The following is a 23603-nucleotide window of genomic DNA, read 5'->3' as shown; positions in this document are numbered from 1 at the left end:
CAAAAGTAACATAGAAAATTTCTCCTCAAAATGTTGTTCAGAGGGGCTGGGAAGATGGCTCAGTGGGTAAAGTGTCCTCTCTGCAAACATTAGGACCTGAATTGGATCCCGGCACTCACAAACAAGCGTGGCTTGGTGGCATGTGTCTGAAACCTCAGTGCTGAGGAGGCTGAGAAAGCAGGGAGGCTCGTGGGGGCTTCCCAGCCAGCCAGTCTAGCTAGATGGAAACTCTAAGTTCAGTGAAATCCTTCCTTGAAAAGTAAAGGGTTCTTCCATACCTAAGGCTCAGGGAACACTGCAGGGAAGAAGGCAGAAAGACTGTGAGAGCCAGAGATTCAGGAGTTTGCTATGAGGTTGTACCTCCTAGTAGTATCAGAAGCTACACATAAAGTCTCACTTTCATGACTGCCCAATCATGAGCTGAACAAAGACAACATCAATAAACATGCCAAAGTAAACAGGGAAAGCCCACAAGGCATCAACCCTACCTGAAGAACTACAGGCAACGAAGGAATAGACATCCCTGGGGAAGAGCACAATGACTAGTTATCCTGTGCAAATAATCAGTCCCAGAAGCATACATCTGAGTAATGTCATACAGACTGGGCAGGTTATAGTTAGGAAAATATGTGCATACACTTGCACATGTATGCATGCAATAACATGTAATGAAAAAGAGGCCATGGATTTGAAAGAGAGTAAGGGGGAATATATGCAAGGGTTTGGAGGATGGAATGGAGAGGAAGAAATGTTGGGATTATATTATAATCTCAAAAATGAGAAATAGAGGAGAGGGCCCTAGAAGAAGACAACCAGAATCGACCTTTGGTTCTCTACCATGAACTACCACAGGCGTACACCTCCAGGTTTTTGCCTTTCTCTATTTCTATATATCTTTTCCTTCCTTTTTAGTCTGTGTCTGGCTGTGCAGCTGGGTGGCTGGTTCTTTCTTTTATCACGCCTTCTTTTCTCATTCCTTGATCTTCCTTTCCCAGATTTCCCCTTCTGTTTATTCATTCTGCCTGGCAGCCCCACCTGTCCCTTCTGTTGTCCTGCTATTGGCCATTCAGCTCTTTATTAGACCAATCATGTGTTTCAGATAGGCAAAGAAACACAGCTTCACAGAGGTAGACGTAACAATAAACAAATATTTTAAATAATATATAATATGTATCATACTGGTGTGAGCTTTTAGAACTCCGTTTCTAAACTGAGGCCTTCTGATATGGATGCATCTTTACTTTCAGGTCTACCCTCTGAATGCAGGACTGCAATCCTTTTGCTTCCTAGGTGCCTCTCAAGCCCTCAACCACATTTAGAACAACCAAAGCTGTCTTTGGACATTACTAAATGTCTCCTGAGAGGAAAACTCACCCCAGCTTGAAAACACTCCTAGCCCTGTCAGAGATGAGTGACAGAACTGTGTGGGCAGTGCAGTGTCATTCTGAGAAATACAAATAATCTCTCACTATAATTGATATAATTATCATGAACACCATCATTCCCAAGAGATTTCCAGAAGGTAACACTAAAAATGTAACACAAAGATTGGGAGCATACATCAAGAAAACAAACAAAATAAAGCCTCACAGTGATGCTGGGGTCCTACAGCCTCACAGTGATGCTGGGGTCCTTACAGCCTCAAGCGATGCTGGGGTCCCTATAGCCTCACAGTGATGCTGGGGTCCTCACAACCTCACCAAGATGCTGGGACCCATTGATGTTTGTGAACACAGCAGCTAACATCTCTTAAACTTCCCTTTCTGGGTACTGTGCTGTATTTTACATGGAATGTCTTGCATAAATACAAGAATACCCCATATCTAGAAGGTTAACTAACTTTCCAGTGGTCACATAATTGGCAGGTGACAGAGCAGCATTCTAGCCATAGCAACCTGAGAAAGTGAGGGCTTTTGTCCAGGAGATGCCTCTAAAGCTGTGTGGCATGAGGTTATGTAAATAAACTCTCTAAGCCTTGGCTTTCTCATCTTTAAAAGGAAGATTCTATTACCTGCCTCTCAGAATTGAATGAATGCATGCATGTTTTGAGATTCTTAGAACACTGGCACATCCCTTTAGTCACAGCACTCAGGAGACAGAGGCAGGCAGATCTCTGTGAGTTCGAAGCCAGCCTGGTCTACAGAGCGAGTTCCAGGACAGACTCCAAAGCAAAACAGAGAAACCTTGTCTTAAAAAACCAAAAAGAAAAAAGAAAAAAGAAAGGAATTCTTAGAACAGGATTTGTCACTTGATAGCCATTGCCATCAGAAGTACTACAGCCACTACCTCACACTCAAGAGGAAATGTAAAGTTCCCACAACTCTAGTTTGTGGTTCCGGTTTGGTTTGGTTGCCTCTCTAACTGAATGCTCTTTGAGGGGGATGTCACCATTTAGAAAGTGATCTGTTCTTGCCTTTAGTGTATTGTTATAGAGGGGAAGGGGGAGTCACCCATTCCATACCCTGTCCTTCAACAAACAATTGCCACCAGTGCATCCTTGTCTAAGAGGTAGTAGCTCACTTTATACAGGGGACATCCAGGGAAGCCTTACCCCAGTTCATTTAGTGATTTGTTAGCTACACGGTACTCTTCTCGTGCCTTCATTGAGCTTTTGCCTAGAGAAAAATGTGGCTATTTCTGTTAAAAACTAAGAATGTGGTTTTTTGTTTGGTTGGGTTACCCTCCCCCCACCCCCCGCATTTACAGGGACTAAAACCAAACAGGGGAAAGAATAGTTAGTGGTGTGTTTTCCTAAAGATTAACATATGTGCATGCTAAAAATTAAATTGTCAAAGTGTGAGGAGGAATATCATTTATTTTCCCCCTGCTTCAAACAAATGAAAGTTTGTTTTTCCTGATGGAACAAATGGAGATTTGAGGCCATGTGGAAACAAGCTGAACTAATTTATTGCCAAATGTTACTCTCTGGCCATGAAGCCTTTCACCACTGGCCTCAAAAAAAAATGACCTCACAAAGCCTTGTCTGAAAAGACTTACCAGCCATTATTGACTCACTGACAGGCTTTGGCCCCTGCTCTGATTCTTAGTGGATTAATAATCTAAAATTATTTTAATGATTATTTTTCCTCTAAAAAAAGCACCAGACCCCTCCTCCCTTCCCTTCCCCTGGCCAAAAACTATAGTGTTTACCTCTTCTCCATTAGTCTTCAAACTACGGCAGCTAATAGTCTATGAGAACCATGCTGATTCAGGCCCAGATAATAATATCATCAAATACAATTACAGTAAACTCCTCACAACCCCCAGAGACCAATAACCTGATTACTTCAAGACACCTACAAATGATTTCCCCAAACTGATAGTGAGACCACAGCCTGTTATTTCCCTTCTTCTCACCCCCTGATCCAATGTTAGCATGGTTGGGTTCATTTGTCTAGGATAGGATCCAGCCAAGTGCAGAGCCGTTCTAGTTGACAGGACAGAGTGTCAGTCTTGATATCTGAGCAGCCTCGAGATTGGGAGGTTTCCTATTGGCGGGTCCAAGACTACTTAAGACTTCCCAGTCTAAGCCTTTTTTTTTTTTTTTTGAGGGTATCTGCCATCTCCCCTAGTGTTAAAGAATCCAGCTCATTATGTGTCTTCTGGTATTCCAAGAAGGTAATACCTGAATCCTTATCCATCAAGAGATAAAGCATTGTTTGGAGTCAAGTTAGCTGAAGACTTTAAAACTGAAGGCTTCCAGAAGTCAGAAAATTTAGGAAACTAAAGTTTAGAATTTTAATTGAGAAGACTCATCCAGGAGAGAGCCATCTGCCAAAGAATTGAATACCTCTGTGATGGGGATGTCCTTCTGTATATATGTTCTCTTATTGGTTAATGGATAAAACACTGTCTGGCCAATAAGGCAGGAACATAGGCAGGACTAGGACAAGGAGAATTCTGGGAAAGGTAGGCGGGGAGAGCCCATCAAAGACAGTTGCCATGTAGACCACAAAGGAGTGGCAGCTCTGGACCCTTCTCCAGTAAGATAAGACCATGTGGAAATACATAGATTAATAGAAATGGGTTAATTATTAAGACAGAGCTAGCCAATAAGAAGCCCTAGTCCTTGGCCAACAGTTTTACAACTAATATTCATTTGGGGCTAAAGAAGGCAGCTGTGGGCCCAAGCAGGAAAGAATCTCTGCCTACACAAACATCTGTCTTACTCAGCACATTGAGGAGTAGGGAGACAGGAGCACTTGGATTCCAGGTTCAGGTCCTTTCATTTCATTCATGCTTTGTCCCTTCCCATATGTCTGGGGAGACTGGCAGCAGACTAGTAGCCTCCTGAGTGAGAAAAAGGCTGAGTTCGCAGCAAGCCCATCAATGTCAGGCACTTCCCAAGTATAAAATACTCCCCAAAACACAACTTTGTTGTCTACAGGGGTGAGTCAGAAAACCTGAGAGGTCTCCCAGGAAAAGAACTTCCCAAGTTTCTTTCACCCACCTTTGCCCAAATAGACTTGATGTCTTAGAAGTGTTTGTTGGTGGGGCATATGTCTCTTTAAATTTGTTCTGGGAGCACCCACTTGGAATGCTCCCCTAAAGGAAATTTAGGGCCAAAATAGCCTGAAACTAATCCAAGACCCTCCAGGCCTCTGCCAGGAGCCTTCTATCTAGTCTCTTTGTGATCTGTGGAGCATGAGGGCTCGACTCAAATGGACTGAGTATAATAGTCAAGAAAATAGGTTATCTGGGTTCCAAGCCAAGCTTTCCACTTATTGCCTGGAGAATACCAGGAAGGACAGTTATCCCCTTTCTGTTTCATTTTCTTCATTTGTCAGATGTAGGTAGTAATAAAAGTAATACATTATACATTGTGACATTGTGTAAATTACATACTATAGGATTTGTTTATAAGATATGTTGTAATGGTATAATTATATAATAGTAAACAGTTTGCCCTTATCCATGTATTTGCTGACTGTGTGAATTTAGTAATTCATGGTCAACTACAGTCCAAAAATATTAAATGGGAAAATTACAGAAATAAGCAATTTGTAAGCTTTAAATAACCTGCTAAAGTATATTGCTTTCATTGTCCTGTTTTGTTGCTAGCTAGTGTTCATCATTTATTGTGCCTATTTGTAAATTAAGCTTCATCATAGGTAAATGCATATCATGAACAGAAGTTTGTGCCCTCTGAGACTTTAGGCACTAGGAGGCTTTGGGATGTATTCCCACAGACAGAGAAGAACTATGCTAATAATTTCTCACAGATTTGTTGTAGATATTAAGTTAATCATGTTTACAGCATTTAGAATTGTGTTTATTCTGCTTGTATGTATAATGTAGGTGGTGTACATGTGTGGTCTATGCATATGTGTGTAAATGTGAGTGCAGAGGCCAGAGGAGGACATCAGACACCTTGCTCTGTCACTCTATTTTTCCTTGAGACTGTATTTTCCACTGAACCTAGAACTTGGCTGGCCGCCAGTGATAATCCCCAATAATCCTCCTGTCTCCATCTCCCACAGAATAGGGTTATAGGTGTGTAACACAGCCACACTCAGCTTTTTATGTGGGTACTGGGAATTTGAATTCAGCTCTCAGACATGAGCAACAAACACTCTACCCACTGAACCATCTTCCTGGCCCCTTTTATTAAACTGTAATGTTTTTAGTATTAATATTGACCACAGTATTACTTTCATGTCAGCCATTCTCATCTATAAAATAATTAGTTTGGGATTTATAAAGATTACCTTTCTCCCTTCCAAGACAGTTGGGCTCCTGACTGTAAGGTGCACAGATTAGATTATATATCTGCTTTATGTATTGTACATATTTGTAGGAATAGGTCTCCCTATTTGGATATTATATCCAGCTACATGGGGAACAACCCTTGTGAGTTTGTAAGAGACCTGATTTTGTTTTCAAATGTAGAAAGGCTTTTTATTAGAGATGTGAACATGAACACACACAGGAAGCACATGGAGAGAAAGGCCCTCTACAAAGCAGAAAGGGACTGGGAGCCTCAAAATCCAGTCTCCCCAAGGGCTAGGTTTGTTGCTTTGGGGGGGTTGTTTTGTTTTGGTTTTTTAAGTCTTTGGAGGGTCTTTCTTCCCACACCACACCATTATAAATGCTCCAGCCAGGCCAGCCAGTCCATCAGCCGGTCCCCTACACGTCCATAAGGTCTTGTTTTAAACCACCAGGTTCTGTCTCAGATTAGGAAAGTGATCTTCATACCAAGAGAGCTAACTTGTATTTAATGGGAAAATAGAATTACTGTGTTATGCCCAAACTCTGAACCCCAAAATCACCAAGATGACCCTATCTGATGCGAAAGCAAAGAGTCTATAATTTTATGAGTTGACTCAAGTTCCCCTGTCCATCTGACACAGTGGGTGAAGCAGGCTGGGACCTTGAGCAGCAGTGGGGCGGGCATATATTGGGGTAGAGCAAGGGGAGTATGGGGGGGTCCACTGGTTGCATAGCAACAGTCTCAGGATTGACTTGGATAACCTGTCCTGTGTTGATTGGTCAGCTGCAGCTGCAGAAAGGTTGCTTTGCCTGGAGTCCATCCCGGGGCAGTTGCTAGGCTCTGCATTCCACTAGTATCAGTAAAACACATCCAGAGCCCACCAGCTAACTCCTGATTGGTTCCTTGCCACATAGAGGGTATCTAACTTCCTAGTGACTATCGCAAGGTCAGGCAAGGTCAGGAGCTCAGCACATGTTGCTGAGTCAGGGGCCTATGTCTTGCTGGGTCTTTTCTGCAGCCTGTCATGGCTGCCAAAGCAGGGAATTTAGTAAGGGTCTGGGCCCTTCCACTGATGGCTGGGGTTTGAGGAAGGAGGATGGACCACATCCCCAGACTGGAGTTCATCCAACACCCAGACACTGCTTCCCTACAGCTGCCCATGGTTTTTGGCATCTCTGATTCCCAGATCTTGGTGTTTGTCCATAGTTCTCAGGGCTAGCTGTGGCTAGAAGGCCCAGAGTTGCTGTGTGCAACTCTATTCTGTTTGTTGGTTGTTTCCTTCTCTCTGTTTTGTTTTAAAATCAGTGGGGGAAGGTCTTCCCCAAGCAGTCAAGCGTCCAGCCGATTCCTTCCTGCCCAAACTTTTCATTGTCAACTTGGATTAGAGCCTCCTTATAGACAGCCCCACTGTCTCTGTGCTATCCTAACAGAAATACAATTTTAAATTAATTTTTAGAGTGAAGTTCAGTGACTCATGGTAGACAATCAATATCCTGAAATGCATCTGTCCCAGGTTGTCTGAGTTTCTGGCATATTTGGCTGCCTTGATTGGCCCCCTTAGAGCACATTCCCCGGTATGTGGGGTATGATGGCTTTATTCACATGTGGAGATTGACCACATTTGTCATTTGTGAGTGACTCCCTAATAAATGCCTGACTTCCCTTTAAGAGAGAGAGAGAGCAAGAATTTGCTCCCAGTCCACTTGTAGCACCTAAGACCTCACCCAAAGGGGCTGGTACCTCAAAGACTATTGGCTAAATAAGTTCCCAGAACAAGTTTCACCTCTTGGCTGCTTGTTGTGGATATTTGATCACTGTGTGATGATATGTTGCTGTAATTGGTTTAATAAAGAACTGGACGGCCAGTAGATAGGCAGAAGGTGTGGTCAAGACTTCCGGGCAGAGAGAAAGGAAGAGGAGAATCGAGAGATACCAGGAGACGTGGAGAAGAAATAGGAGGTACAAGATGGAAGAGAGGTAATGCCACGTGATAGAACATAGGTTAGTATGAATGGGCTAGTTTAAATTATAAGAGCTAGTTAGGAACAAGCCTAAACTATAGGCTAGCCTTTCATAGTTAATAAGAAACCTCCTGTCATTATTTGTGAGCTGGCAGCCCAAAGAAAAATCTGACTACAACTGGTCTCTTGGAGCCTTTCCTCCCAGATCCAAAGGGTTAACTCCCATGTGGAGATGAGGCTGTTCCACCTGAATGAAGAATTTGCCCGAGTTCCTCTCTCAAGGAAGTAACAGTGAACTTTGAGTTTCTCGAGGGCATTTCAGAGTTAGACTTGCAGGGTCCCAGCACTGGCCGGGGATGCATCTGAGAGAACATCCATGCAGCCTGCTTCCTTGGGCTCCAGAAGGTGAACAGCAAATTTCCTAAGTTAGAAATCTGCATCTTTCAAAAGAAGAAATACTGCCACGCCATGAAATAAAAAATAGCAGGAATTGGTGGAAAGGGGTGTTACAAACACATTTTAATATACCCCAACCTCAAAGACAAGCATTAACTCAGAGTGAAAGGTTGGGAAAAGATTTTCCAATCAAATGAACCCAAGAAACAAGGTGGTGTAGCTATCCTAATATCTAACAAATAGACTTCAAACTTAAATCAGTCAAAAAAGATGAAGAAAGTCATTTCATATTCATCACAGGAAAACTCCATCAGGATGAAGTCATAATTCTGAACATCTATGTCCCAAATACAAAGGCACACACATTCCTAAAAGAAACATTACTAAAACTCAAATCACACAAAAAATGCACACACTTATAGTGAGAGATTACAACACCCCACTGTCACCACTAGACAGAACCACCAGAAAGAAACTTAACAAGGAACCAAAATAACTAACAGAAGTTATGACTCAGTAGAATTAACAGACACCTATAGAGCATTCCATTCAAACACAAAAGAATATACCTTCTTCTCGGTGCCACACGGAACCGTCTCCAAAATCAACTACAATCTTAGCAACATAGCAAACCTCAACAGATACAAAAAAGAAAATTGGAATAACCCCCCATATCTTATCAGACCACCATGCTTTAAAGTTAGAATTCAACAACACAAATTTCAGAAACCCTACAACCTCATGGAAATTGAACAATGCACAACTGCACCATTCCTGGGTCAAGGAAGAAATAAAGAAATTAAAGACTTCCTAGACTTCAATAAGAATGAAGACACAACATACCCAAACTTATGGGACACTATGAAAGCAGTACTAAGAGGAAAGTTCATAGCCTGAAGTGCCCACGTGAACAAACTGGAAAGTAGTCACACTAGAGAATTAACAGCTCAATTGAAAGCGCTAGAGCAAAAAGAAGCAAACTCACCCTGGAGAAGTAGATGCCAGGAAATAATCAAATTGAGGGCTGAAATCAATAAAGCAGAAACAAAGAAAACAATACAAAATATCAATGTAACACAGAGTTGGTTATTTGAGAAAATCAATAAGATAAACCTTTATCCAAACTAACCAAAATGCAGAGAGAGAACATGCAAATTAACAAAATCAGAAATGAAAAGGGGGAAATTACAATTGACAATGAGGAAATCCAGAGAATCTTCAGGTCATAATTTGAAAAACTGTACTCCACAAAATTCAAAAATTTTAAGGAAATGGACTATTCTCTTGATAGATATCATTTACCAAAATTAAACCAAGAACAGATAAGAAATGTAAACAGACCTATAACCCCTGATGAAATAGAAGCAGGTGTCAAAAGACTCCCAACCAAAAAAAGCCCAGGGCCAGATGGCTTCAGTGCAGAATTCTACCAGAAATTCAAAGAAGAGCTAATGCCAGTACTCCTCAAATTGTTCCACAAAATAGAAGCAGAAAGGTCATTGCCAAATGTTTTACGATGTTACAATTACCTTGGTACCCAAGCCACCCAAAGACACAACTAAGAAAGAGAACTACAGATCAAGATCACTGATGAACACTGATGCAAAAATACTCAAGAAAAAACTGGCAAATAGAATCTAAGAATACATCAGAGAAATCATCCACCATGATCAAAGAGGCTTCATCCCAGGGATGCAGGGATAGTTCAGCATATGAAAATCTACCAATGTAATCCACAATATAAACAAAGTGAAAAAGACAAACCACATGATAATTTCACCAGATGCTAAAAAAGCCTTTGACAAAATCTAATACCCCTTTATGATAAAGGTCTTGGAGAGATCAGAATAACAGGAACATAGCTAAACATAATAAAAAGCAATATACAGCAAACCAATAGCCAACACCAAACTAAAAGAGAGAAACTCAATGTGATTCCTCTAAAATCAGGAACAAGACAAGGCTGTCCACTCTCTCCATGTCTCTTTAATATTGTACTTAAAGTTCTAGCTAAAGCAATTAAAAAAAAAAAAAAAAGATCAAGGGGATCCAAATGGAAAGGAAGAAGTCCAACTTTCACAATTTGCAGATGATATGATACTTTACATAAGTGACCTGAAAAACTACTGGGGAACTCCTACAGTAGCTGATAAACACCTTCAGCAAAGTGGCAGGATACAAGATTAACTCAAAACAATCAGTAGCCCTACTATGTATAGATGATAAATGGGCTGAGAAAGAAATCAGAGAAACATCACCCTTTACAGTAGCCACAAACAACATAAAGTATTTTGGGGTGATGCTACCCAAACAAGTGAAAGACCTGCATAGCAAGAATTTTGCATCTTTAAAGAAAGAAATTAAAGAAGATACCAGAAAATGGAAAGATCTCCCATGCTCTTTGATAGATAGGATCAACATAGTAAAAATGGCAATCTTGCCAAAAGCAATCTACAGATTCAATGCAATCCCCATCAAAATACCAGCACAATTCTTCACAGACCTTGAAAGAACAAAATTCAACTTTGTACGGAAAAGCAAAAGACCCAGGATAGCCAAAACAACCCTGTACAATAAACGAACTTCCAGAGGCATCCCTAACTTCAAACTCCATTATATAGCTATAGTTCTGAAAACAGCTTGGTATTGGCACAAAAAATAGACAGGTAGACCAATGGAATCTAATTGAAAACCCGGATATTAACCCACACACCTACAAACACCTGATTTTTTACAAAGAAGCTAAAATGGAAAAAGAAAGCATCTTCAACAAATGGTGCTGGCATAAATGGATGCTGGCATGTAGAAGACTTAAGATAGATCCATTATCTATCGCCATGCACAAAACTCAAGTCCAAATGGATCGGAGACCACAACATAAATCCAGCCACAATGAACCTCTTAGAAGAGAAAGTGGGAGGTACCCTTGAACAAACTGGTACAGGAGACCACTTCCTGAGTATAACACCAGTAGCACAGACACTGAGATCAACAATTAATAAACGGAACCACCTGAAAATGAGAAGCTTCTGTAAGGCAAAGGACACAGTGAATCAGACAAGACAGCAGCCCACAGACTGGGAAAAGATCTTCACTAACCCCACATCTGACAGAGGGCTCATTTCTAAAATATACAAAGAACTCAAGAAGCTAGTCACCAAAACACCGAATAACCCAATTAAAAAGCAGGATACAGAACTTAATGAGAATTCTCAATAGAGGAATCTAAAATGGCTGAAAGACACTTAAGAAACTGCTCAACATCTTTAACCATCAAGGAAATGCAAATCAAAACAACTCTGAGATACCATCTTGCTCCTGTCAGAATGGCTAAAATAAAAAACATCAATAACAGTTTATGCTGGAGAGGATTTGGGGAAAGGGGAACACTCCTCCACTGCTGGTGGGAGTGCAAACCACTTTGGAAATCAGTATGGCAGTTCCTCAGGAAAATGGAAATCAGTCTCCTTCAAGATCCAGCAATTCCACTCTTAGGCGTATACCCAAAGAATGCACATTCATGCAATAAGAACATCTGTTCAACTATGTTCATAGCAGCATTATTTGTAATAGCCAGAACCTGGAAGCAACCTAGATGCCCCTCAACTGAAGAATGGGTGGAGAAAATGTGGTACATTCACACAATGGAGTACTACTTAGTGGAAAAAAAGAAACCATCCTGAGTGAGGTAACCCAATCACAAAAGGATGAACATGGTATATACTCACTCATATATGGATATTAGATATAGAGCAACAGATTACTAGCCTATAGTCCACACCACCGGAGAAGGTAGGAAGCAAGGAGGACTCTAAGAAAGACATGGTCCCCCAGAAAAAGGGAAAGGGCCAAGATCTCCTGAGCAAATTGGGAGCATGGGGGGAGAGGAGAGGGGATTAAGAGAAACAGAAGGGGAGAAGAAGAGGGGAGAGGAGGACACAAGAGAGCAGGAAGATTGAGTTAGGGGGAAAATACAGGAGAGCAAGAAAAGAGGTACCATATTAGAGGGAGCCATTATAGGTCTAAAGAGAAATCTGGCACTAGGGAAATGTCCAGAGATCTACAAAGATGACCCCAACTAACAATCTGAGCAATAGTAGAGAGGCTACCTTTAATGCCCTTTCCCTATAATGAGATTGATGGCTATCTTAAATGCCATCATAGAACCTTTATCCAGTAGCTGATGGAAGTAGAAGCAGAGATTCACTAAGCTAAGCACTGAGCTGAACTCCTGGAATCCAGTTGCAGGCAGGGAGGAGTGATGAGCAAAGGGGTCAAGACCAGCTGGAGAAACACACAGAAACAGCTGACCTGAACAAGGGGGAACTCATGGATACCAGGCCAAAAGCTGGGAAACCAGCATAGGACAGACCCAGACCCCCTGAACGTGGGTGTCAGTTTGGAGGACTGGGCAGTCTATTGGGCCTCTGGTAGTGGATCAGTATTTATCCCTAGTGTATGAATGGACTTGGGGAGCCCATTCCACATAGAGGAATAACTTTCTCAGCCTAGACACATGGGGGAGGGCCTAGGCCCTGCTCCAAATGATGTGACAGACTTTGAAAATCTCATCCCCTGGGAAGCAGAAAGAGAATGAGTTGGGGGGGGGCAGGGGAGGAGGAGAGGGAAGGGGAACTGGGATTGACACATAAAATAAGATTGTAATAAAATTTTTAAAAATTGTAAAAAAAAAAACAACATGTTTTAAGGAAGTGCAAGTGACATCAACACTTTTAAACTCTTATGGCAATATGAATGACCCCTAAGGGAGATAGAAAATCACCTTAAATAGTACAAATAGTTAGTCATGAGCCCACAGATTGTTATCGTAGCATTGAAGAGGCTAAGGCAGAAGGGCCATAAGATCAGGCAGGCCTGTAGTCTCCCTCGCTAGCAAGACCCTGTCTCAAAAACAAGCAACAACAAATGCAGATGGCATAAAACAAGCAAGCATACACCTATTAGAGGACAAAGCTATCCTGAAGTAACTAAAGTTAAGATCATAAGGAAAGAATGAATAAACCACTATAGGGTTATCCTCTTGACTCACAATGATTTGAGTTTCAAATGAAGTAATATATATGAAAAGAGATTTGGAAGGACTTGTTTTAAAAATCCTCAGACATCCTAACTGTAATTTGTTTTGAAATGCAATAAAGAGAGAAAAATGCCTTGATAGAGAAATGTAGAAGCAGATGAGAAAGAGTATCGAAAATGAAGCCAAATAAGTAACACTACCTTCAGATGATGGAGTACTTATTCAGATGATGGTGTATTTATTCAGATGGTGGCGTACTTATTCAGATGGTGGAGTACTTAGTCAGATGATGGAGTACTTAGTCAGATGGTGGAGTACTTATTCAGATGGTGGAGTACTTATTCAGATGGTGGAGTACTTATTCAGATGGTGGAGTACTTATTCAGATGGTGGAGTACTTAATCAGATGGTGGAGTACTTATTCAGATGATGGAGTACTTATTCAGATGGTGGATTACTTATTCAGATGATGGAGTACTTAGTCAGATGGTGGAGTACTTATTCAGATGGTGGAGTACTTAGTCAGATGGTGGAGTACCTAGTCAGATGGTGGAGTACTTAGCAGATTTAAAGGAAAGAGCTTGTCTTACATCTTCTCCACAGTGTTCTCTAAGTGAGAGAGAAGTCAATGCAAAGCAGTGTCTACAATATGCTCTTGCTTATATGAAAGCAAGAAAACTCATGTGCATGCACACACGCCTCTAAAGATGAAGCCTAGGAAGGAGCCTTGGAGCATGACTCTGGGCAGGGTGCCTGGTGTGCTGTTGGCGAATGAGAGACACTTGGCATTTAGCTGATCGATCCTACATAACCCTCTGGAATTTTGTTGCACATGCTCGTGTAACTATCTCCTGATTACATCACAACACAGGAAGCTGGGTGGGTGCTGGGTCATGTAAGATGAGAAGAGAAACTTTGGCAATGAGACTTAAAAGTCATCATGAATTTAGGTACACAAAAGGAACACTTGGAATCCCTGAGACATTTTAAAGTGTGCCCAGTAGATTTGTGTTCTTTTATCATATCAAGGTCAGAAAACTCACTTTTAAAAAACCCATTCCTCCTAGGAACCTAATTTGAAATAACCCTTTATTTTCTAAAGAAAGAACATGACCGGCCAATATTTTCTCCCAAGTTTGTGCATGCGTTTTTATTATTTTGCTTTTACTAAAGTGTTTAACAAGGTGTATTGTTTTTCATTTTAAATATTCTCATCAGAAATAGCTCTAAAAACTATGTGTAAATGGGGGCAGACATGTAGCCTCTCAAGGCCCTGAATAGGTTGTTGTCAACCTTATATAACATTAAACACTGTGCTCAGAAACTGAGTTCAAGACCTAGACCATGTGGGTAAGAGGGGTAGGAAATCAGCCCCCCACACTGTCAGCTTTTATGGATAGACCAGACTCTTGCAGTTGGCATTAAGGCTGTTTGTAAGTTATATTCACAACAGAGATATATGCTCAGTGGTGAGAGAGGACATGTTTCCAAGTGCAGTATCTGCAAAGGGCTACTTAGGTAAAGTTTGCTCAGGCCGCTACATGTATGTAAATAGGCTGCCCCCTTACACTCTTCCCGTGGCTGACCCCTCACCCCCACCCCTAACCCTCCATGCACATCATCTTTTCTCTCCATGGTTCTAAGTAATGCTAAAATGACGAGCAGATAGCAATGATCTGTTTTTACTATGCTAATCCTGGGATTCTTGACCTAGTAGATCATTAGAATTCTAGAGTGGGTCCCTCTCACCATAGTTACTTTTGGAAAGGCTGCTGTCAATGACTAAAGTGCCCACTGCTGAGTTTCAAAGTCTCCATCACCCGAACTCACAGGCTCCAGGATTGAGTGAGCGAGTGAGCGAGAGCTGGTCATGAGCTGGACTGGATGATCTAGGTCAACTTGGCCCACTTGTACTTCATTGGTGTGGAAATGGTCCCAGGAGTGGGTCCTTACCTCTCTGTCCCTGCATGTTCTAATGTTCTCTGTGTCTGGGGAAACTCCCTGAGGAGGCTCGGATTCACCTGGGACAACAGAATCTGGAGTCATGTCCTGCTCCGTGGATTTTATTTTCCTTTAAAGAACTGTGCTCTTCAGGGACAGTTGACTTGTATTTTATTGGCACCAGTTGGGGTGGGAGATCAGGGACTGCATGACTTTCAACAAATAATACTCTCTTCTAGGTAATGGTGAGTCAAGAAAAGCTTTAAGGCAGCCAAGCCGATAAAGCACACCTGAGTTCAAGGCCAGCCTGTATTACAGAATGAGTTCCAAACCAGCTCAGGCTACATAGCAAGACCCCACCCCAACTGGAAAGAGGGAAAAAGAAAAACTCTAATCTGGTTTTCATTTTGGTTTGTCTTTTTTTTTTTATTCAAAGGTATGACTGTGGCATTTGCAGGAACATATTTATTGGTGAATTTTGCTCCAAATATGTCCCAGGCTATCTCAGCAAGAACAGTACAGTATTACTTTGTTGGCTGGCAGTTCCTGGTCTATGTGGTAAGGGTTCTAAATATTTTACTGTTTCTGGTGTATATTCTCTAGACCACTGGTGGCTACAGTGTTAGAAAATCCATGCAACCCTTTCTTCTCAGCCCAGAGACTTGCTAAAATATAAATATATGCTATCAATGCCTAAGGATTTGAGATATTAAGCACTATTGAAGCATTTTTCAAAATGTCCTCATTGAGATCAAAGAGGTAGCAATGGTATAATCCCAGGGGATGCAGGGGAGGGAGGAGGGAGGGGATGAAGTAGGGAGAGAGGGAGTGGGAGGAAAGGAAGGAGTGAGGGAAGAAAAATGGAAGGGAGGGAGGGAGGGGGGAAGGAAGGAAGGAAGGAAGGAAGGAACTGGTAAATGGGTAGTTGAAGACATTAACTGAGATGTTTTATTTGATACAATGACTGCATCTGGTAAGTATAAAGAAAGAAACAGTAGGTTTATGACTTGCTACAGATTGCAGTTGAGACCGGAGAAAAAGAAGATTCCAGAAAGGGCAAGCAGAAAAAAAAAATTGGAATTGTCTAAGTGAGCATTTACCAAGAAATAGTTCAGCAAAAGTACTTGTACATTTAATAATAAAGAATTGAAACCTACAGACTCATATATTTTTAGGAGTAGAAGGCATCTAACCTAGTTCACTGATGTAGAAAAAGAATGTTCTACTCTACCAACTTAGTATCAAAAGCATGCTGTTGACATTTACAAGCTTTACAGGTGAGCTTTGCCCTCAAGTATAAATCAGGCTCCTGTGACAGCAGTCTATGTGACAAGATTTCTCTGTCTCACTACCTCTGACATACCCTGACCACTGGAACACAGTTGTCTACACACATTCTCCACTGTTTTCCTCTCTATTCCTTTCTCTTACCCCACGGAAAAAAAATAGTTCATTTTGTGTCTTTTAGTGTTCATATACTACACACCATTAATAGATTATCCTGTAGCCTTCCATGTTAGCCACTCCTTTCTCATTACACCTAGTAGACACACACACACACATATTAATATTAATATTAATGTTAATATTAATATTAATAAATATATATTGCTGAGAGAGAAGCAAGGAGGGAGGGAGGGAAAGAATTCTTGAACTTTGTGTAGTGTTTACTTCATGCCCATCATCTCCTTGAATGTCTCTCTTCCTTGACCTTCTTGGTATATTTTACATTCTGTTCCTTGTCTGACCTCTTCATCTCGGGCACCTCTTCATCTGCGGACCATACGCGTCTACTTATACAATGTATGCTACCCAGGCCTTCTAAAAGATTCCTGTTCTGGTTTGTTTTTCTATTGCTATGATAAACAACATGACATGACCAAAAGCAAGTGGGGGGGTGGAGAGGGTGTATCTGGCTTACAGTTCACAGTACATGGTCGAGGGAAGCTAGGGAAGCTAGGGGAAGAGCTCAAAGCAAGACCCTAGAGGTAGGGAAGGGAGAAGAAAGGGTGGAGAAACAGAAGAATGCTGCTTACTGACTTGCTTGCCATTGCTCTCTCACCTTACTTTCTTACACAACCCAAGATCTCATGCCCAGGGGTGGAACTGCCCACCCTTGGCTGGGTCTCCTCATGTTAGTCATTTATCAGGGAAACACCTCCTCAGACATGCCCATGGGCCTGTCTAACAGAGGGGACTCTCCGATTGAGGCATCTGTACTCAGTGTCAAGCTGATAAAAAGCCAATCAGCACAGATGCCGTTGTTCACACAGCATCATGCTTCTTGCATCCTGTATCCGCTTCCTCCCAGGCCTCTCCTGACTCTGCATTCATTCACTGCCCTTCATGTATGGTCCATGGTTCCTCAAATGCAACCATCAGGATCTGAACTCAGTGTTTTGCCCCCAAACTCTCCCATCTCTTATCTCTTCTGTGTCCATCTGGTCTATTGGAGACCTGAGCTACATGTGACTTCTCTCTCTCACATCTTGATTTCCCCACTCTCCAACCCTACATGTTTTTAAAATCTCTTAAACTTGACCCCTCTCTTGTATTCCCATTAGCACCGCCTTATTCCAAGCTTTCATCATCTGTTTCTCAGCCCACTCCAGCAGTGTCTGAAGAAACATGTCCCCCTTACTGACGACTATCATCAGTACTATAGCTACAGGCATCCTCCTGCAAGCCTCATAACTCGGTGATACTTTGTTTTTGTTCCTCTGCCAGGAAGGTACCCTACTTTCTCTAACCTATAACTCTGTCATCCTGAACCTCCCAGCAAATTCACCTGCATGGATGCAGCTCTGATGCAGCCTCTTCTGTGGAAATATTACAAACCTAGTTTCTCTGTTTGCTATGCTTTTCACAGGCCACATTATGATGTAATTGCCTATCTACCTGTCCTCTATTCCAGCAATGCACTGCCACAGAATTGTTGGTTAATCAGCCAATCAACCAGCCTATCACTCAATAAGGTCCTGCCTAAAGAAACAACTGCTTGTGCTATGTTGTTAGCCAGGCTCTTATTCTCATGGACTTCACTCCTACCCTGGCTGGCTGCCACTTCCCAGCTCTTCCTTAGCCCTTCCCAACTCAAGTTAGCCTTCCTGGGGACCTTCAGACTCTGCTTTCACTCCACCCCATTTGTTTTCTTACTTGTCCATCATCATAGTCTGTTAACTACCACAGCTTTCATCAATCAACTCTAAGCACTAGAGGGATCTTTAATCTCTGATTTACTTCTGTTCTTTATACTTTATTAAATATTTCATGGTAGTGCAGGCTTGAAATCTAACCAACACATTACAACTTTTTGCCTACGGGCAAAACAAATGCTTCATCCACAACAACAAGAGCAACAAAAAAAGTGACATAGCCTATGACCAGAAAATTAATAGCCTGAGTTGGATCCCCTGGAGATTAAAGATGCATCAAGCCTTCTTTCCTGGAATAACTGCATGGTTTAATGATGATGTATCTTGTATTGTTTTTAGCACCAGAGAATACATCTGAAAAGGACAAAATGCCTTTTAAAATCTTTGCTTTTCTTTTTCTTTTTTTCCTTCATGATACTGAGGATTGAAACCAGGCTTAGTTAGCACCACCCTAAGCAAGAATTCTACTACTAAGATGTATCCCCAGTCCACAAACTTTTTTATTAAACCTTACAGATGCACAAAAATACTCTGAATTTTGTTACACCTTGATATTTTTCTGAAGCTTATTCTTTTACTGTATGTATGTATGTATGTTTGTAGAGACAGGGTTTCCCTGTGTAGTTCTGGAGCCTGTCCTGGAACTAGCTCTTTTTTTTTTTTTTTTTTAAGATGTATTATTTATCATGTATTCAGTGTTCTGTCTGCAGGTATGCCCTCAGGCCAGAAGAGGGTACCAGATCTCATTACAGATGGTTGTGAGCCACCATGTGGTTATTGGGAATTGAACTCAGGACCTCTGGAAGAGCAGCTCTTAACCTCTGAGCCATCTCTCCACTGGAACTAGCTCTTATAGACCAGGCTAGCCTTGAACTCTCAAAGATCTATCAGCCACTGCCTCCCGAATGCTGGGATCAAAGGCATTCATCAGCACCCAGCTTACATATATTTCTAATCTTTGAGAATTTCATGCATGTATGCAATGTATTTACTAACCCATTCAACATATTGTAGTGTAATGTAGTGTAGTATAGTATTGTATAGTTTAGTGTAGTACTGTATAGTGTAGTGTAGTATTGGGTCGTATAGTATAGTGTAGTGTAATGTACTGTATGTACTTCAGTGTTATATAACGTAGTGTAGTATGGTATAGTGTAGTGTAGTGTGACATAGTGTAATATAGCAGGGTAGTGTAGTGGTGTAGTGCTGTAGTATAATGTAGTGTACTATTCCATGCTAAGACCTTTGAACTGAATTTTGGGCTAAATCTATTAGACATCTAAATAATCAAAGTTCAATTTTCAGATGTGATAGGTTTTTTTTTAGGTTGTGTTTCTTTGTTTAGTTTTCACAAAGGTCATAATCACCTTAAGACTATTCTGTGAGCTGGGTGTGGTGGCACATGTCTGTAATCACAACACTCAGGAAGGGTGGGCAGAAGGACCACGTGTTCAGGGCCATGCTGGGATACATAGAATGACCCTGTCTCCACACCACACCCAACAGACTAGTTTATGACAAGCCGTTCATTGTTTCTGTATTACACCAAGTATAATTACAGCATCTGGATTGCTTATCGGGACTGATCAGACCAACATATCAAATGAATAAAAATAATATTCGAAAGTCTTCATCAGTTCTGCATTTTCCACAAAGGGACTGTCAAGTTATATTCTGGACCGGCTCACCTCCCGCCCCTCGAGTATATGTTGACGTGGACCATGGTGCCTGTGTTCTCTCCAGTTCCCCGTTAAGTGGAAGCCCCACCACAGTGAGGTCAGGAGTCTGTCCCCTCCTTGGTGTCCTTGTGCAGGAAAGTGATTTAAGGAGCCTGGTGTCCAGTGGCGGGGGAGAGCTTCAGTCTGCTCACCCTCTGGGCCAGCTTTCCCAGGCCCATCTGCCACTGAGAAATAGTTCTCCTCACTAAAACCTGCCAAAAGTGGAGGCTGAGTTGGGTCTCAAGGTCAGAGTAATTTGGAAAGACACTGCATAACTCAATCCTCTGAGGAAACCATCACCTGTGCCAGCGGGCTAAAGGTCATGCCCCTAAAAAGAAGATGGATTAAAGTTTCCTTAGTCCCATATGTCCTGCTTGACCAAAGAGCTATAGAGCAACACACCTGTGAATGCACTCCTTGCAGCCCACACAGGAAGCATGGCCCTAAGCCTCAATTGCATCACGCTTTTTGGCAGGCTTTGTGGTGGCTGTTTTGCCCACCCAGACTTTCCAATAAACTACTCAAATGGAAACCTCTGTTCCAAACGTAAAATCCTGCCCACAATAATCTACACAGTTGCTCATTTTCTTTCTCAGCAGTGGCAGGGACCAAACCTGTCATTTGAAGTAATTCTATGCCCCGATGCTGATTATTAAGTCTGCAGTTCTGACAAAGCTGATTCAACACCCACCATCTGGTGCTGTGAACCCGGAGGAAGAAAGCTGTGTTTTTATTAAACATCTCTGGTGTGAGATCCCTTTGCTTTATTGTCTAGATGTAAACAACACCGTGTGCCTGCAGCAGAGGATGCGCAGTAGAGGACTCCCACAGAGCAGGCAAAGCCTGTGCACAGCTGTGGCCTCTCTCTGCACCTCACCTAGCAGCAGTCCTCTGAGTGGGCACCTCGGTCTCCTTCACCTCCCAGAAGAGGAAGCTGCAGCGTAGAGAGAGGTCCGATAACTTGGCCAAAGTCAATAAACACGAATTCAGGCAATCAGAACTCAAAACCAAGTCAGTCTTTCACGTCACCGAACTGCCTGTGCAGGCTCAGTGCAACAGACTACCAAGGACCAAGATGTCTGCAGAGAACCTTGTCAGACGCTATTCCTGTGAGACAAAAGTCATTTGAATGACTCAGCTTTCAAGAAAGAAAAGAGGGTGGGGCTAGAAAGGTGGCTCGGTGGTTTTGAACATATTCTGCTCTTGCAAAGGACTTCCGTTCCCAGCACCCACATCAGCAACCACCTGTACTTTCAACTGCAAGGGATCCAGCGCCCTCTTCTGGCTTCCATGGACAGCCACACTCAAGTGCATAGACACATACAGAGAGGGGAGGGGAAAAAAATAGAAGATAAACTCAGACTGGTGAAATTTGTCTGTTTTAACATGTCATCTCCTAGACTACCATTGACCCCATATTACCAAAACAGGATAGCTACTACCATTAGTTCTAATTAGATTCAAGAAGGCAGAAGCAGGTGGATCTCTGTGAGTTTTCAAGGCCAGCCTGTTCTACATAACGGAGGTGGGGAGGAGGGACATGTCGACTCCAAAACCAACTGCCAATGTCTTAGGGTGTCTGTTGCTGTGAAGAGACACCATGACCATGGCAACTCTTATACAGGGAAGCATTTCACTGTGGCTGACAGTTTCACAGGTTTAGTCCATTATCATCATGGCAGGAAACATGACAGTGTACAGGCGGACATGATGCTGGGAAGGAGCTGACGGTTCTACATCCTAACCCACAGACAGCAGAAGGAGACTGTGTACCACACTGGGCATAGCTTAAGCATCAGAGACCTCAAAGCCCACCCCCACAGTGACACGCTTCCTCCAACAAGGCCACACCTCCTAAGAGTGCCACTCCGTACAGGCCAAGCATTCAAATACAGGGGTCTGTGAGGGTCATTCCTCTTCAAACCACCACACCAACTCAGAAAATTTATCTCAAAGACAATCCTTTGGAAAAGATTTCAGGAACCAAAATCTGAATCCATTTTCTATGAATCCCTTAACAAATCATCACAAACTCGGAAATGAATTACTGTTCTGGACCCTGGACTGACAGGCGGTGTCCCTTCCAGAGTCTCCAGGGAGGAATCTATCACTTGCCAGGTCCTACAGGTTCTCAGCAGTCTGACCTGAATTGCCGGTCCCTCTGACTACAGTGGCTTCTGCTTTCTCAGACTCACATGCCTGAATCGTCCAGGACCATCTCACAATTCAGATCCATATGCTTAACCACAGCTGCAGAGCCCCAGTGCAATATGTAAACAAATGTTCTGAGGACTTAGAACATGGGCCTCTTTGGGTGGGGTGGCATCATTCTGCCTTCCGGGGCATTGTTCTTTAGCATGCCCCACGTACATAACAAGTGTCAGTTTCCTCACTTGTAAAATGGAGGTGATCATAGTAGCTGCCTCCTAAGGTGGTTGGAAGGACTGGTGACCTGATTGCAGCAGAGCCCTGGGACCAGTGCACACAGGGCTCACAGAGGCCAGCCGGCAGTGCAGCTTCTCCGTGGGGCACAGGGACACATAAAGCCACAGCTGTGTGAGCATCAGAGAGAAGTGTAGAAAAGAGTGGACATTGTTCATACTGCTTGAATATTTTATCCCTGGGAGCTCTGTGACCTCTTGACCCGAGGTGGAACCCAGTGCCACTGTAGTCAAGGAGATGGGATTTGAGGGGGGGGAGGGAAACTACATGATTTTTCAGAACTGGCTACAGTTATCTATATCCTGACTCAGCAACATTTAGTGTGAGCTTGAAGCAGATGCCCCATGCTCTGCTCATCAGGGAGGGCCTCTGTCCCCTGGTAATGAATCCTATGGTACAGTTACATCAGGTGAGAACTGGATGTCCTCAATGAGGGGCACTGGGCCAAGAAGACCTTCCTGTGGAAGGAGACTAAAACACCCAAGGGAGCACTGTGCAGTCATAGGGAGCACCCGGAGGGGATCCATAGGGAGCACTTGGAGAGAATGTATGGGGAGCACTTGGAGAGAATGCATAGGGAGCACTTGGAGGGAAGGCATAGGGAGCACTTGGAGAGAATGCATAGGGATCACTAAGAGGGAAGGCATAGGGAGAACTTGGAGAGAATGGGGAGCACTTGGAGGAAGGCGTAGGGAGCACTTTGAGAGGATCATAGAGAGCACTTAGAGGGGAGGCATAGGAATAATTCTTGGACAGCTTTTGTAGGGCATCTTAGTTAATGGCCTTGCAGAAAAGTGATAAATGGCTTCATTTACCAGGGAAAAGTTGAAATGATCATTTAATATTCTATATTATATGGAAAGCCTCCTAATTGAAAGAGATCTAGCCAGTGGCAGGATCTAGAGCCCAAACAGAAATTTGCATTATTTAGAGAAGGCTCTATTAGTAAAACTCAGTCCTGGAAATAGTGGCTGTTTAAACAATCAATGATTGTTTTCAAAAAAAAATTGTTGTCTTCTGTCTAAAAAGCAAGTCTTCATATTTATGGTTTCACTGCAGGGTTACCATCTCTTTACCAAAAATAACCATAGCTGGGTTTCAGATTCTTTCAGGGTAGCAAATTTTTAAATGTTAAAAAACAAAAACAAAAAAACAAACACAGAGTTTGAGATGATAGTAGGCTTTTCTTAAACCCAGAAAAATTTTGGACTTTCGGTTTATTGGATATTAGGTCTGCTAGCA

At 42.4% G+C, this 23603-nt stretch overlaps 1 protein-coding gene across 1 annotated transcript in view; it reads left to right on the top strand.

Moving 5' to 3' along the window:
* Nipal2 (NIPA like domain containing 2) overlaps nucleotides 1–23603 on the top strand; it is an 83531-nt gene that overhangs the window by 41589 nt on the left and 18339 nt on the right. The window contains exon 5 of the mRNA XM_051202619.1: nucleotides 15483–15604. Within this exon, the coding sequence (XP_051058576.1) occupies nucleotides 15483–15604 (122 nt within the window). The remainder of the gene's footprint in view (nucleotides 1–15482; nucleotides 15605–23603) is intronic.

This window comes from Phodopus roborovskii, unplaced genomic scaffold (assembly GCF_943737965.1).
Source record: "Phodopus roborovskii unplaced genomic scaffold, PHOROB, whole genome shotgun sequence".
In the NCBI taxonomy this organism is placed as follows: Eukaryota; Metazoa; Chordata; class Mammalia; order Rodentia; family Cricetidae; genus Phodopus; species Phodopus roborovskii.
This window is presented reverse-complemented; position numbering and strand designations above follow the sequence as displayed.